This window comes from Musa acuminata, chromosome BXJ2-10 (assembly GCF_036884655.1).
Source record: "Musa acuminata AAA Group cultivar baxijiao chromosome BXJ2-10, Cavendish_Baxijiao_AAA, whole genome shotgun sequence".
NCBI lineage: Eukaryota > Viridiplantae > Streptophyta > Magnoliopsida > Zingiberales > Musaceae > Musa > Musa acuminata.
In genome coordinates, this window is record NC_088347.1 from 31741706 (window position 1) to 31758538 (window position 16833).

General features: G+C 49.2%; 3 protein-coding genes and 1 pseudogene across 4 annotated transcripts; 1 reads left to right on the plus strand and 3 right to left on the minus strand.

The window, feature by feature from the left end:
* Positions 1 to 158: 158 nt before the first annotated feature.
* On the minus strand, positions 159 to 3338 carry LOC103968876 (uncharacterized). Its single transcript, XM_009382220.3, has 11 exons — positions 3184 to 3338; positions 2943 to 3083; positions 2819 to 2868; positions 2394 to 2459; positions 2200 to 2307; positions 1872 to 1938; positions 1508 to 1592; positions 1189 to 1349; positions 982 to 1083; positions 586 to 826; positions 159 to 494 (listed from the first exon to the last, which is right to left on the minus strand). Exons 1-11 carry the CDS (start codon positions 3253 to 3255, stop codon positions 361 to 363), a joined length of 1227 nt encoding a protein of 408 aa, XP_009380495.3. The 5' UTR covers positions 3256 to 3338; the 3' UTR covers positions 159 to 360.
* Positions 3339 to 6365: 3027 nt separating this feature from the next.
* On the minus strand, positions 6366 to 8642 carry LOC103968878 (gibberellin 2-beta-dioxygenase 1). Of its 2 annotated transcripts, none has more exons than XM_065129600.1 (3): positions 7965 to 8642; positions 7516 to 7891; positions 6366 to 6907 (listed from the first exon to the last, which is right to left on the minus strand). In XM_065129600.1, the coding sequence occupies exons 1-3, from the start codon at positions 8366 to 8368 to the stop codon at positions 6668 to 6670; spliced, it is 1020 nt and encodes a 339-aa protein (XP_064985672.1). In that variant the 5' UTR covers positions 8369 to 8642; the 3' UTR covers positions 6366 to 6667. The 2 variants fall into 2 exon arrangements, with proteins under 2 accessions (XP_064985672.1, XP_009380496.2); XM_009382221.3 differs by having other exon boundaries at positions 7516 to 7861; positions 7965 to 8635.
* A 1990-nt stretch (positions 8643 to 10632) lies between these two features.
* LOC103969844 (pentatricopeptide repeat-containing protein DOT4, chloroplastic-like) lies at positions 10633 to 12419 on the plus strand (annotated as a pseudogene).
* Positions 12420 to 12822: 403 nt separating this feature from the next.
* LOC135625185 (uncharacterized) lies at positions 12823 to 13534 on the minus strand. The gene has a single exon (XM_065129601.1). It carries the CDS (start codon positions 13478 to 13480, stop codon positions 13019 to 13021), a length of 462 nt encoding a protein of 153 aa, XP_064985673.1. The 5' UTR covers positions 13481 to 13534; the 3' UTR covers positions 12823 to 13018.
* Positions 13535 to 16833: the final 3299 nt, after the last annotated feature.

Consider the following 16833-nt stretch of genomic DNA (forward strand, 5'->3'; position numbering starts at 1 on the left):
CTTTCGTTTGGTGGATGCATATTGGAATATCTTAGCATAGATACGCCACTAATCGTCGTAGGCGATACACAAGCTGTTTACAGCGAAGCAGTGGCAACATCTGCATGACCTTTTGTTCTTAATTCGAAGATCGACTCGTGCCCACGAAACCCACCATCTTAAATAGATGCAGCCAACGTTGTTGTCACCAAAATGTACGATGAACAGAGCAAATAAAGCATGGCATCAGCACAGGAGATAGATCTCGTTTGCGATTATTCTATCTTGCTCTCTCGTAAGTAAATTCAAATCCAGACAGTCCTTAAAAAAGTTCAGAGGAAGGAATGCAGTTAATCGTTCAAGGAGAACCGGAGGAGCTCTCTAATGAAGGACATGGCTGCCATAGTCTTCGTTGAACTTGTGGTAGCGATGAGCATGGAGGTGGGCCGACGGTCTTGTGTTCTTCAGTGCCACCTCGATATCTTCCGGCGTTACCGGACCAACAGGAGGCAGCTCTGCGTGCACGAGAAAGACCAAGTAATTTGTCGTGCCGTCCAAGGCCACATACATGAAAGAAGCAGCCAAGAATTCCGACATAATACATACCATCGTCGTCGATCTTCTCATCTTGTTGTTGTCGTTGCTGTTGGTCTTCCAAGTATGACATCAACCTCCTCAGCGGCTGCATGGCTGCCTCCTTGCACACCAAACGGATGTCGGAGCCCGAATAGCCCTCTGTCTTCTCCACCAGGCAGTCATACGGGACCTCTGCCTTTGCAGGCACCGATGGTAGCAGTTCCTCAAACATTGCTCGTCTTGCTTCCGGTTCGGGAAGCGGTACGAGAATCTAATTCAACCCGGTCGGTCAAGGAGAAGAAGCGAGATGGACACCCACCAAACAACTCCTCTCTCGTATAGCATAGATTTCAAGACCACAAAAGCGGCAGACATGCAAGCGGAGATTTGATCTCATCTCATCGATGAGTGCCATCAAAAGGATACCCTTTTCTCGAGACGTCGGAGCATCGCTGCGTCCAACTCCCACGGTAGATTTGTCGCAGCGAGAACGAAAACCAGCTCATTCGTCTTCGTCAAACCATCCATCTGCATCGATCATCCGAGTCGAGTTCCAGAACAACATCAAGATCATGAGACCACCGGCGCATCTCGCGACTCCAGCTGACATCAAGGGATCCATCGATCGATTACCTGTATAAGGAGCTCGGTCTTCAAACGTCGACTGGCTTCGTGCTCGCTGCGAGCTTCCCCGCGTTGGCTGATGATTGCATCGATCTCATCCAGAAAAATAGTAGCCGGTGCGTGGTGCCTGGCAAGCTCAAACAAGACCCTCACCAGCTTCTCCGAGTCACCTGTGAGATCCCAATCGACAAGTCAGTCGTCCGTCTGTTCTTCGATCGGTCGTATAAGAAACCATCCTACATAGGTGAGCGACTACACTAGAAAGCATGGGAGAGCAACTAAAACAAGGGCGGAAGCTGGTAAGAAGATGCACGTCAAAGCCCCATACCACGCCATTTGCTGACGATTGATGATGCGGAAATATTGAAGAAGGTGGTCTTGCATTCGGTGGCTACAGCTTTTGCAAGCATCGTCTGGTAAGAAGGAAGATCAAAAAAGCAAAAGTTCATACGTCGATGCACAAAAACTTCATGCCGTGCCGTGAAAACATCCCATCAGCGAACGCTCAGGAAAGAGCAAACTCCATCCAGAATAGCTAAAAGACGAGAGACGGTGCACAAACTCGAGACCATGTCCAAAGGAAAAAGCTTCAGGCAAGTGTATATGGTTAGTTCCTTTCTACGCGTGATGGTGAATCATGATGTATCATAATATAAGACTATCTCCATTGGAACAGCACAATGAGAGAGTACCTTTCCTGTTCCCGGGGGGCCAAACAGCAAAATGCCTTTCCATGGCGAAAGAAGGCCGGTGAAGTACCTTCAATTACAAATGAACGAAGAGGATCATTGAATTTTCCTAATCTTACCCAAAGAAACATAACCACAGCAAGCGAACGATAAATATATGGTTTTTTGTTTTTCTGACAACGCCGGAATGTTGAGCCATAAATGAAATCACAAATAAGCGATCGAACAGAGTAAATACAGAACAGCTATTTGAACGAAAGCAAGTCGTGAAGCAAATGCATCAAACGAACATGATCGAGATAGAACCGAGCTTATATGTGCTGATACGTACTTGGGATACTTGATGGGCATGACGACTGCTTCCTTGAGGAGGCGCTTGGCATTGTCCAACCCTTTGATGCTTTCCCATTTCACATCCGGGCTTCCGCGGATAATATCTCTGTGAGTGAAACAAATAGTTAGATCACCTGCAAATTTTTATGCCGTCAGAGATTTCTCAGAACAGCAAGCGAGCGAGCAACCTACCTGCACAAAGTCTCTGCTAATGTTCGAACTTCTGCAGATTCAAAAGGTGGAAGCAGCGGCCTTTGCCTGCAAAACATCGTTTCCACAAGCAGTTTCTCAGAGAGAGAGAGAGAGCATTCTCATGCGTCCATGGTTGTGTACAGCAAGAGATCCAGTAATCGATCAAAATGAGAGCAAAAGAAGGAAAGAAAGAAAGAAAGAAGAACAAGATCTGTTCATATTTTGCGCAAATACACTCTCAACGTAAATCCCTCAGTGAACGTTGCAATGAAACTCCTCCGACCACCGATGAAAACGAGAAAGATTTCAACATCTGTATGACGCTGAACCAGATTTCCACATCTTGGTTAGGCTAGGAAGACACTTAACGAATGCAAGCAATCCGACACCAACAGAAGAAGGCGAAGAAACCAAGGGAGTCTTACGGTCTCTCTGCGTCCGAAATGACTCCCGGCCGTGCCCCAGTCGCTCGTTCCTGCAATTTGTCATCGTCGCTGTGAGGTCATGCCCTGCTTCAGCAGGCAGAGGATTGGAAACCACGAATCCCACCTGTTGCTCGAACTGCTCGTAAACAGCCAGATCGGCCTTCCTCCCGTTCGCAAAACCCCCGTTGGTGTGCGCCGGCGTCGATTCCACCACCGCGTTGTCTTTCTTCGTCTCCTTCCCCCATCCGAAGAACATCTTGACCTCCTGCGGCATCAAGTCGAGAGTAAACTCAGGGTGCTGTCATCGACGGCGGAAACAACGAGACCAACATGGAAGCGAGGGAGGGACGCGAGCAGAGACACACCGGGAGATGGGATCCGGCCGACGACAGGAAGGCCACGAGGATAGTGGAAGCGAGAAAGATGAGAAACAGCATCTGTGGGAAGGGTAATATAGTACGGGAAGTGGGCGGTGTGATGTGCAGGCGAAACAAAATCGATCTGGGAAAGGAAGGCAGAAAATAATCATTTAAATAAGCTTGCATGCATGTTTCACGTGGCTCCTCTCTCGTGGATCGATCATGCTTCTCTCGACCTCAACCTTCTTGATGGTTAGGAAGGAAAGATTGATCTCGTTATTTTTGGATGGTTACAATTGGATGGAGCAGCAGCCGATCTCAGCTTTAAGCATCAACTCTATTCTATTGAATCTAGTGCGAGATACGGTGATAGATTTCTGCACGGCCGAAGCGGTAGGGGATCTGAATCCAGATCACGTGGGGGAGGTCGGTGAGGGATCTCGCCCTCGATCGAACGATGTTGGTGGGGAAGCAACGCATGGATGGCAGGGCAGGGCAGGGCAGGGCAGGCAGCCTTCGCGTCGACCCAGGCGACGCCATGTGACTTGGGTGCTTCTTGGGTTTCCCACCCCACCCCACCCCACCCCATGCGCGCATGTGCCTCCTCCCTCGTTCGGAGATCATCCACTTGAGCACGGACCGGGCTTTTGGATTGTCCCTGCCGAGCCCAATAAATTAGCATTGCCGCGTGCTTATATCACCATCTCCATTTTTCCTCGTGCGCGCAACACATGATAAAGCTGTAGTTTTCAGATTAATGGATCCCAAATGTTTGCCATCCTTGGATCGCGATCGTCCACCCGTCGTTGCGAGAAGGGTGATCATCGTACATGCGGTCGGCAAAACGAGTTGGTGGTGGTGCAGGATGTAGGAGGCAGGGATCTGGCCGTCCGGAGGGCGGCTTTGCGCGAATCTCAAGGTCGACTGGATCCGGAATGCGCCGTGAATCATCACGTGCGATGACCGAGATCACGGAGAGCCTCGATTTGAATTGCTGCACCCCGGGCAATGCAGACTGAATCACCCCGGAAAATGTTTCTGGCGGATGTCGCCCCCCACCAAATTAAATCTCTCCTTGACTTGCATATCTTTAGGCTCTAATGATAGCATGCAGCAAGAGGCCCCACAATTCTCGAATCATGATTGGTAGCTCTAACAAACGAAGTTTTTTCCTCTCAAAAGCGACAGTAACAGCGATAAAAAAATGAGGAATCGACTTCAAATCATGCAACGTGACATCAATGTTCAATGATTCATAGGAACCCAGCAAGTTTATTCCAACCCATCATGATAGAGCGGTCGCTGTATTGGGATTGCTTTTAATTAGTAGTCCATCATTTATATATATATATATATATAACATAGTCGGATCCCTTTCGAAATTTATTATGACGGTCGTTGCAATAATTATAACGGTTGATGATTGATCTCCGTCTAATCATAGCGCCATTCCCTCTCTCGGTGCATCACTTCAAACGACCCGAGCGGTGAGCATCGGACCCGTTCATTGTAACATCACCTTCTCGAGGGTTCAAGGCACAATGAATGCGGTCCCCGGCGCTGCGGTGGGATATGATTAGGGAGACGCTCTTCGAGGAAGAGAGAGAGAGAGAGAGAGCGCGAACGAGCTGGATTGCACATGAAGCATGCGGTGCAGGAGGCGGGCGAGCGTTGGGTTCGGGTCCCCCCCTCGGCGACCTATGCTTCCGCAAATGGTTGTCATCAACTAACGGGTCTGCGCGACTCGACCACATGCGCACACAAGATTCCATGGACGCGCCTAATTATTGTGGGGGTGGGCCCCCGTGGTCAAGGCCGACGTGCTCAAAAGGCAGCATTGTGAGCCCACGTCATGACATTTGTGTTTGACCCCAACCATCCCTAGAAGGGAGCTGGCGACCGCCTCTGGTCCCACCCTCCATCTGTCAACCTTCTTCTTTTGTGTGTATGTATCTACTGACCGGCCAGACATCGAACCCACCCTTCGTGTACGGGTTGCATGTATCGATGAATGTTGCACCCATAAATCATACCATGAACCTTACAACGACGAAGTATCCTTTCGGCGTGATTAGGGGAAGTTAAAGATGTCAATCTCACGAACATGCAGTGCGTGGTAGGTGGATGGAAGATGTAGTCATGTCGGGAAGTACAGTGATGACCCACATAAACCCACATAATGACGCATAGACTGCACCGAACAATCTTAATCACATCACCCGAGCTTTTTAAACACGCGAATCATTACACGGACGAACATCTTAGTTTATCTCTCCAGGTGGGTCTCTCGGGATGGATTATATATTTCTTTTCGGTACATTGATTATGTTGTCTAAACCCTCTATTACTGCGAGCATGTCATTATGCTTACTTAGTACAACCATTTTAAGACGATGCTTTCGTTTTAAACGAGTCACTGAACCCATCAGTTGGTGGATTATTGTATGATGGCACCGGTACGTCAATGCACCCTTGCAAATATTTTGTGTATGTAAATGACACCACTGATTCGATGAACATTATCTTCCGTCTTGTCAGGTGTAGAGATGCATTATTGTAACGACAGGAGACCTATGCTATGATTTAATCCTTCATATATTGTTTTACGTTTTCTTTTTACTGTTGATCGAACGTAATATTGCATCGTAAAGGAAAAGCTGTGCTATCAAACATGCATGTGTTCATTTCTCACCTCTTCTTTCTCTCTCTCTCTCTCTCTCTCTCTCTCTCTCTCTCTCTCTCTCTATATATATATATATATATATATATATATATATATATATATCGTGGCATGATCATAGTCCATAGACACGAAACCCGTGACACATAAAACACCGCGCGCACACACTTGCTCGAGCCACCAAGCAATATCTATAGGTCCAATAAGTAGTGCATATATATATATTAACTAGAGAGAGCAGTTGTTGGTTAACTCGAATGAGACCTGCGACCTAACAATGTTAGCCCGCGGAGTGTTTGTGGAAGAGAGAGAGAGAGAGAGAGAGAGTGCTCAAGGCATCGCCGTCCCAATGTTTTGTGGGGGAGACGTTTCTAGTTTGAAGCATGAAGCAGCAGTGGCGCCACAGTCACCACCTTCCTATATCATTTAATTGCACTGTTGGTGATTAGATCTTTTTGGAACTTTTCACAGTCCAGACTCCGTCTCGCATGTATACACATTCATCAAGGGAAGAGAAAGCAGATATGGACTGATTCATCAACATTGACTTCTCATCAGTACACGATCATCACCATCAGCAGCAGCACATCAAGGGCCTGTGTGTGATGTGGATAAAAGAAGAAGAAGAAGAAGAAGAAGAAGGGAGAAGGAAGATAAAGACGGGTGGGGCGGACAGAGGAAGAGGTAGAACCTTTTTGTGTTTCCATCTTTGGTTAACAGCTAAACAGGAGTGACCTTTTCATTGCATGCTTTTGACCTCAGGACGTAGGCGGATCGAGGCATTACAAGGATTCACCGCGACCTCCGCTCCTACTTCTCGAACTGCCCGAGCCGGTTGTCTGCCAGCATGGTTTTGTAGGCACACCTTTTGTACTCGCACCATGTGAACTCCCTGTAGTGGCTCTCCTCGCCTTCGCGCAACAGCAGCGATAGCGGTGCCAATCTCTCTCCGGAAGGTGGCCCCCCGAAGTAGATCATCGACACTCGAGACTTGAGACCATTGGCTAGAACCCTGTGCCTCACGCTCCTGAATCTCCCATTTGTCAGAACCTGAGAGAACACGACCATCAGCTCCCTGTCACACAAACATGAACAAGCCCACAGCAACACAGGGCATGCAGCATGAGCAACCTAGTTTTCGCCTACATGTATGAAAAGAAGTACCGATGCTGCTTCATCGGGGAGTCACATCATGCAGCAATGCGATAGCCAGCCAGAAGAAACCCCACACCTTGGGAATTCAGAAACCCCACACCTTGGGAATTCACCTACTCGGGGAAATGGGCGTCTAACGCTCGGGTTCCATCACCTATCTTTCGCGGAATAATGCATACGGGTGTCTCATATCTTCATCCGTCAAGTCATCTATGTTTCCGATCAGTAAAAGTAGGGCGAGATCTATCGATCTATACCTAAGCTGCTGTCTCATATCTCTCCCTCCGTAGTACACGTAGGATAACCCACTCTGCTACACGACATCAGCATCCTCTGCAGATTAACTTTGGTTCTAGTACATTATTGACTGTAGATTTCCTTTTCCTACGGCAGAGGAGAGGGGTGGGGTGACAAGTCGACTGTGGCGTGGCAACATCAAGCTCAGAGCTAAACACGAATATCACACTGAATTGTCAAGTTCGGATGGTCCATGAGCTAGCTACCTGTAAGGAATCACCGACGTTGATGAAGAAGGCAGCTCGGTCAGGAAGGACAGAGACCCAGCTCCCGTCTCGCAAGGAGATCTGCAGCCCCGCGGTGTCGTTCGACCTCAACACCGATATTATCTGCGGGTCGGTGTGCTCTCCGAACCCCGTCACGACACCCTCCGACGCCTGAGGCATTGGGCACGGAGGGTAATGGTTGAACCTCAACACCGAATCACTCTCCTCGTCCATCACCATCTTACTGAATATATTCCTCGGCTCGATCTTCAGCCCTTCCGCCATCGACTCCAAAACCTCACATGCCAGCTTCCTCACCGCCGATATGTACTCGTTCAAAGCAGAGCTGCGAGACGACCCGCCATCAGCAAAGCGGCTGTCGGTAGCTAAAGACGACATATAATTCATCTCATCCTCAATTGCGAACCAACAAAGCAAGCTAGTCTTACCGGAAAGAGCTGGCGGAGGGCTCCGTGAGGACGGCCAGCGAAGCATGTGACATGGGCTTGGAGGTGATCTCCATCAGGAGGTACTCCACCCAGCCTGTATCACCATTACACCCGATATTCTTACTCCCGTAGCCGAAAGGACTCGCCGGACCGACACGCTCCTTGTCTGTCTGCGGCAAAGCAAAGAACTTCACCGCCTCTTCTTCCAGCTTCGCAATGAGATCCATGGGGATGCCATGGTCGGTGACCTTGAAAAACCCGAGCTCCTCACAGGCTCTCACGACGAGAGCCTCGGAGCCCGGTTGGGACAGGTTGATAACAGGAATACCGGAGTGGTTGTGGTTTGGTTTCTGTGGCCTCGTGAGAGAGACCTGCCCGAGAGACGGTTTGGTCAAGACCACCATGGCTTTCGGAACAGAGCAAGGAAGGGCCTTCTCTACGGGAGTGCGAGGGGCGATGGGTATGGCAGAGGCGTAAGAGATGGGTTCACTTATATAGAGGACAGAGGCCACCGGCCTACGCCTATAAAAGAGGGCAACGATCGAAGACGGTGGTTGAGGCTTCGATAGCAGAGTAGGGGGGCGTATGTATCAGTAGCTCTCTCCCTCTTTTTCTCCGATGCGCGTTGTGCCGCTGATAAGGACGGAATGTGTGACTCGGCTTTCGTGTACACCACCACCCTCCCCTCGATTTTTTATAACGTAATCATGACATGCTCACATCTCTCGTGCTTCCTTCCATGTTATGGTTACATTGGTCATGGCCCAAATAATATCTCTCCCACCGTGACGCCACAAGGCCAACGACCGAGTCCATGTTTGCGAAATCTTCGCCGACGTCCTCGCCGCCCCTCCCCCATCGTTCTTCCGTCTCACTCTTTTTGAAATAATAATAATAATAAACAACAATTCCGTTCTTAATTAGAAAGCGTCCCATTCTTTTACTTCCCCGCTGCCGTGCCGGATTTCGATCGGGTATCCGCGACAAGTTCGCGTCTGCAGATCTCTTAGTATATTAGGCGCATTAAATCGCGTGTGCTTTTTTGTTCATGACGACCGCAGAGATCTTGAATACGCAGGATGATGGCGGACAGCAGTGTGAAGCTACTGCGTTTGACGATGTGCTCGAATCTCACTGTCGAGTGGTTCGCCCGTCCCTTGTTTGCATGACTGGATCACTACTGCCAGAGGACTTTGATCCGTTCAGTGTTGTAGCCTTGGATGTTAGATTCTAATTAGTTGGATCAAAAGGATCGAGTGATTGTTCACGTCACTAAACAACTGTGCTCGTAGGAGTTGACCGTCTTTTGTGACGCGTCGATCATGGTCCCTCGACGCATTCTTCTTCTTCTTCTTCTTTTTATTTTTTGCCTCTATGATGGCAGGCTGGGCCACCGCAACTCTGACATATCTTTCTCGTCCCACACGTTTGCTGGCTCGGGCTGGGAGATTCTTTTAGATGCCAAAGCGTACTGCGATGCTCGTGATGTTTGACTCCGGATTAATCAAGTGCAGTGAACCTGTGAGGATTAGACACTGGGCTAATCCATTTCATAATCATGGCATGTAAGCGTCCGTCCCCCTCGGATGATCTACTGATGTCAGTAAAGTAAGCTAGCCATCGGCGGTACGTACCTTGCGATGTGGAATCACTTTGTGCCGGGAGAAAGAAAGAAAAGAGAAATGAGTGACAGCAATGTGCAATTCTCGGGATTCCGGCCATACGAGGGCGTGTGTGTTTGTGAGAGAGAAAGAGAGAGAGAGAGAGAGAAGACGAGGAGATGGATCGAGTCCATATCACCCAAAAAAGTCCGAGGGAGAGAGAGAGAGAGAGAGAGGAGGAGATGGATCGAGTCCATATCACCCACAAAAAAGGTCCGCGGGGGAGACGTGTCGCGGCCTCATTCACGCGCGTAACGACATCCAGCAGCATCGTGTGAAACCTAGTCCGGGGGGGACCGCTGGTCCAAATAGACCCGAGTGGGACCCGGTGGATCGAGGACGGCCCGCCCGAAAAGGGCCGCCCACGGTGGTCCAACGACCGCGCGAGCCGATTCCGGCGGTCAGGACTCGACACGTAGTCCCGCCATCGACGTCTCGTGATCCTGAGGCCGGCCGACGTTTGCCGCCTGCGTGCCCTTCCCCGCTTGTCGGCTCATTATTGGGTGCACACGGAAGGCATCCATTCAACGATACAGATGGATGGATGTGTGGGTTGTATTTGCCCAATCCCAACCCCTCAATGACTTGGCAATTATGGGCTAAAGTCTCTCTTCCAGAGTACTGTCCCGTGCAATTATTAGTGAAGGGGGGGGGGGGGGGGGGGGGGGGGGGGGGGTGGAGTCCCGGCAATGACACCAGGTGCGTCGGGAAAAAGAGCTGAAGCCCATTGGCTCATGGCTAAAGGTGCCATCGGGGCCTGGGGTAGCCTCCATCCCTGCCACCTATCATCTGATTTCGATGCCATATTCCTTGCCATCGATCGGCTGGCCATCGGTCACATTGTTTACAGCTCTCCCGCAGTTTGATTCTGATGTGCAGTGTTCACCTCCTCATTCAGATTCGATTCGTCGGAGCGTCTGCGTCGAGAATCCATAGGCAAAGATGGCTCATTTCGTGCAGGATGAATTTAATACTGCACCACTATGACCTGACACATCACGTCGATCATAACAGATCAGGATACTCGGTCTCCGACCTCCACAGCTGCCCCCGGTTCACTACTACCCCTACCTCTCCCACCAAACCCATCCCTGCCCCACCCACCCTTATCTTCTGGCCGTACCACCTCCCCACTCTCCCACGACTCGACGCCCACAAACAACCCACGACTCCCGAGCCCAACCTGCTCCTCTTCCTCCGACCTTGTGACCCTCGGGCTCCTTCCCAACGACATCCTTCGTCTCAAGATGGAGTACCACGCCCCCATCGCTGCTGCCCCGATCGATGCATACCACCGATGCGGAGCGCACCGATCGGCCCACCAGTCGTTTGATAGAATGGCTCACGAGGACGTCGTCTGGTGGACCGTCCTCGTATCCTGCTGTAGTAAGAGCGGGCGATTCGACGAGGCATTGACCTATTTCCGATTGATGATGCAGGGCATCGCCCCGGATGAAGCCGCGCTGGTTAGCATCTTGTCGGCGGCGGTGCGATCCGGTCAGCTGCGTCTCAAAACTACATAGAGCCACCGCGAGTTCTCTTGTGAACTTGTACGCTAAGCTCGGGCGGATGGACTACGCGACTCGGATTGCCGACGGTAGAGTGGAGAAGAATGTCGTGGAAATGACCGCACCGATGACGGGCCATCTTCGCATGGATGATATGCATGGCGCGTCGATGGTATATCGGAAGATCGTCGATTCAGGGATGGAGCCGACTGAAAAGACCATCAGCGGTGCTATCAGGGCCGTTTCAGGAACGGGTTTCATTAGGCTTGGGGCTCAGATTCATGGGTACGAAATGAAGATGCAGTTTGACTTGGGCGATCACCTTTTGAGCTGCTTGATTCATATGGTCTGTCTTTGCGGTGCTCCCAGCGGCTGTTCGACCAAATGCTTCTTAAAGAAGTGGTGTCATGGACCGCCATGGTGATGGCCTACGGACGTTGCGGAGAGGGACATGCGAGCGGCCGGTGTTTTGCCAGACTCGGTTGCATCTGCTGCAATCCTCTCTGCTTGTAGCTCCTCTGGATCGTTGGTTGAAGGGTTGAGGCACTTTGATTCTATGGTTGTAGATCATGGAATCAGACCAAGCGAGGAGCATAATGCTTGTGTCGAGGGCTTGCAGACAAAAGGATGGTAAGTTAGAACAAGCACGCGCAGCGATAGAAGGTATGGCCACGAGAGGTGACACTGGTTTACGGGAAGCTTTCTTAGGGGCTTGCAAGGTTCACGGTAAGGTGAGCTATGCTGAGATCGCTGCCGGGAAAGCGCCGGAGATAGAGGCCCATCGATGGTTCGGTCAAATCTGTGGCTTTCTCACGTTCACCGTGACCTGCAGGAAGATTGCATGTTGGCAGCCACCACCTGCGGTAATCTGTTTGCCTGCCATTCTTTTATGCTCGCATACGGCACGGATACACAGACACACACAAGCACGCGTGCGTATACCCCTGCAATCAAACACCTCGTATACTCGGCGTCTGTTGTGCTAGCTTATCGTTCATTTTCTTCTTCTCCTTGCACTGCCAATATGGATGCCACCCGCCTCCCATCTCCTCATCGAGCCGACCAAGGACCGCATCAGTTCTTTGCATCGCTGGAACTCTTCTTTTAACCACTCTATTTGAACCAGACTTCACTATTCCTCAGAACCCAAATTCCAAAGGATATTGCTCGTATTAATTTACGACTACATTTTTTTTTGTAGATGTTAAAGAAGAAGGCAGCCAGATTTGCACATGTTAAACATCTCCAAATTGGGTGCACATGCTAATTTGCATACGTTTTGCCGACATTCATGGCCACCTAGTTTCATTCCCTGTGTGTGTTTTCTTTCAATTCTGCTGACTTGGAGAAAATATTTTATTATAATTTTACGTGTTTTTTTTTTCTATTTTTCATTTTGGTTACATATTGTGTCTGAATCATATGTCCCAAATAAAAAATAAAGCTGAGGTACTACGCACATTAATACACATCATCAAACTCTTGTGATGTAGGACTAAATCAACGATGCTTTACTTTCAAAATCACGTTCACCTTTTTCTGACTTTGATAACACCGAATCATCTATTTGGAGGTACTTCGATCTCGTCATATTATCAATTTGGAGGTCGACATGTTATCATGCGATGTTCCACATCCCACAGAGAGTGTGATACGTTTCACAGTACCAAGACCCAAACAACACATCCCTGGAATGAAGCACGCTCGATGCCTCTTATATATTTATTCTGATATAGCTGAAACATATTTGGATAGATGGATAGATAGATATTTATAGAGGTAGAAGGAGCTCATATCAACCTCGCTTCTAACGTGAAGTCTAACTGTCGCATAATATATATATATATAAAGGTTCATTTATTTGATGAATGGAAGTTGGGGGGGACTACTTACCATCCTCCTTGGATTTCTCCTCCTCCTCCTCGGTCTGGAAGGCGGAGACGGGGAAGGAGAGACCGATACCGGCTTGGGTCTTGAAGGTGATCCGCTTCGACTCGGGGTCGTCGATGCACATGTCCGAGAGGGAGACCCAGATGAGGAGCTCCCGGCTCTTGACCCCGCACAATCGCTTCATCCGCCGGTCCTCCACGAAGGCCGTGACCTGCGGCGCGTACGACACTGTTTTTCCGATCGCCTTGAAGACGTGGGTGGCGGCCTTCTTCTGCTTCAGCCACACGAACCCGGTGGCCCGGTTGTAGCCGACCTCCTCCAAGGCCGGCAGCGGGAGGAGGCCCCTGGGCAGGTGGATCTCGTCCAGTAGCTTCATCGACTGCTCCTTGCAGAGTCCGGCGCCGTGGTAGACCTCCGCGCCCTCGCGTTGGCTATCGATCATCGCCTGCGTCGACATCGCCTCCGCAACGGCCGATGAAAGGGAGGCGGAATTGTGGGGTTGAAGGGGTGGGGTTCAGAGCCAGGTTTAAATAATGAGGGGGGAGAGTGTGTTATGTGGATTTACGGAAACACCCCCGGGAATGCAATTGCCCCTACCAGTCGTCGCTGTACGTGGAAAGTAGTTGGGGGATATTGAAATTGCACAGTTTGAGGAACCCTCTCCCTGTTTTCAATTGAAATTGCCCCTACCAGTCGTCTTAATTTGGGCAATTTTTTTTTCTTTTTTATGAAAATGATTAATCGTGCCTTTAATTTTACATTTTTCATATTTTCAATTGAAATGGCACCTATCAATCATACTAATTTCGACAATCGTTTTTCTTTTTTTATGAAAAAACATTAATCTTATCTTTAATTTTTTCCCCACCGACGCTTGTCATGTTTTCAATTGAAATTGCCCCTATCAGTCCTACTAATTTGGCTCTTAAAATTACTAAATATCCTTGTGGTGATACTTAGATATAGAATGATTTTTATTTTTATTTTTTTGAGATAGCTTCATCAAGAGGTGCAATTTAATTTCAAATGTGGGGAACTAAATCAAGCTTGGTATGACTGGAAGTATCCGAGGAAACTTTCCATGATTTCTAGAATATAAATTTTCTACTTGGAAACTTGTACACTTCCAACTATTGATCGATGCCTTCATGTAAGAAAGTTATCCATTAATCATCTATTCTTTTAATGTTCTTTTAATTGTATTTATATATACTAAATTTTGGATATCACTTTGAACACTTCATTTTTCTTTTTTCATTACCTTAAAAAAAAGGTGAATTTTAATTGTATTTTATTTCAGAAGAAAAGGCGAATACACACATACATGCATGCACCGTATCAATCATTACATGGTATCAGAAAAGGCCTCTTGGGTAAACTATGAGCCACCATGGTAGCATATCGTCTGCATGATACGGGTGGAGATTCCGTAGAGGTTGCTGATGAAACCCAACCACAACAAAAGCATGGACATCGATGAACTAGAGAAGAATGCAAACCAGCAACGGTAATCAATCATCTCACAAGCCCGTAAACCACGACAGTGATTCCTCTGCCGGAAAGCCTGCCTCGATGTTGCGTGGCCCAAGTGGCATCGATGAGGATCCTATCTTAAGCCGAAGTATAGGACGAAACTCCACCTTGGAGTTAAAAGCTTCACTACTGCCAGAGATGAGTGCAGCGAAGAGTCCGAGGACACCATCCATGGATTACTGCCGCCGGCTCCGGAGACGCACTCCGTCAGGCCGTGCCGTCGCGGCTTCTAGCCCTCGCCTCGTCTCCGCCGTAGCCATCTTGCTGCCACCGGGCGAGCAACTGTGCGTGCTACCTCCGCAAGAAAGGCCCCCACTTCGTCGTGGGGTGGGGAGGATACGCGACTGTGGATGTTGCAGTGGTCAAACTCTTGTCGGGATCAATGTGGCATTTCACGTTAGTCACCACATGTAAAATGATGATTGATGGCAACTTCAGGTGACGATTGCAACACCAGTCATACGAAGAGGCTCAATGTTTCCATGTCAAACGACGGATGAACGATCGAAAAGACTGACCACCCCTCGTGTGAAAGGATAACACTGACGAATGAAATAAGCCCACAGAGCAATTACAAGGGAATCGATTCGACAGCAGCACCGTCCACAGACTCGTTATCGGTGGTGGAAACTCCACCATCCATGGCAACTCGGAGCAGATGTGCTACGGTCACCGTGTTTCAGTCCAAATGCACATCTAACACGCCACCATGCTGCATGCATGTGTTTGACGTCCAGCAGAACACCTGGGATCTGCTCCCGGTCAAACCATGGCGAGCCACGCAGGCCAAATCTTCAACCCAAACCACCGTCCCTCTCTCTCTCTCTCTCTCTCTCTCTCTCTCCAAACGCTTGACTCTCTTTTAGAATCAACACTTCCTTTTTGTCTCAATGCCATCCTCCCACAGTGGCATCTCCACTTCTCCTTTTACTCTCCTAGTTACCTCCACTGTCTCCTCATCCTCATATCTTGTCTGCCATTCTACAATTATTGACCCCTTCTTTTCTTTCCTCTTTTCCACTGTATATATACACGAACCATCAGGTGCATCTCACTCCAACAGCACCACTGCTCCCCAGATTCTTGCCACTCCCACTCTCCTCCTCCTCCTCGTGCCTCTTTCATCGACCGGATGGCAGAGATCGACGAAGCTCTTCTCTCGGAGTTGCTGGAAGAGCCGTGCGCGGAGGAGGCGGAGGACGACGATCGTTTAAGCTACGTGATTCGATCTCTGGAGGCGGAGATCAGCAACATGAACGCCGTAACAACAGGGGACGAGCGTGGATCGAGCGCAGGTGCCGAGGAAGCGAGTGATGATGGCGGATGGGAGGAGTTGCTCTCGGCTGTCGATGGCGACGATACAACAACGCGTGTAGAGGAGGAGCTGTTCGACTGCGTCGACGTCGGTGTCGAGCCTGACTTGGCCGGCGTTGCCGTGAGCGATTGGTTTATGGATTGGGATGTTTAGTTCGTATTCTAATCCGATATGACTTATTAGCCGTGTGGGGTGTGGTTTATACGTGTGTGTATATATATATATATATATATATATATATATATATATATATATATATATATATGAATGGAGATGCAGATAAACCAATGTAGTGTGCCGCTATATATTATATCAGATCGCCTCTTCATATAGGCTTCTAATACTGAGAAGCTCTGAAAGAAAAGGAAAAGTGATACTACATGTGTATTCTTATACATTTTAGAAAATGACGTATTTACCACCGTAATGATTAGTATACTTCGATGTGTGCCATCAGAAGACTATAGCCTGCGGAGGTGTGGGGTCCGCCATTACAAATGATTCGTTGACATTGTCTCGTTTAAATGACCAGCATTTCGACCGCCGTCCAAACGACCCAATCCCTCTGTCTCGTCTTGCGACAGAAGAACCCTTCGCTTCGAGAAACCGTCTTCTCCCCTCTCCCCTCTCCCCTCGTTCAAGAATCATTCAAGAAAGCTCCTCCGGCTTCGTCGTCGTCGTCGATTGCGTAATCCTTCTCGCCATCGTCTACGACCGCTTGTGTTGCGCACAAGATCGTCTCCATCGAGAGTTGAAATTTCGGGAAACTTCTTCGTCGTTGTCCTTCTCCTCCGCCTTCGATCGCTTGGATGACGGACATGACCGTTCCCATCGAGGTCTGCTTTCGTGGAACCTTCTCGTCTTCGTCACACTCGGCTTCGGCCTCCTTGAGGATGGCGGATGGGATCGTCCCCGCTAGGGTCCCTCGGACGCCAGGGCTCCTCCATGCCGGCGTTTTCTAC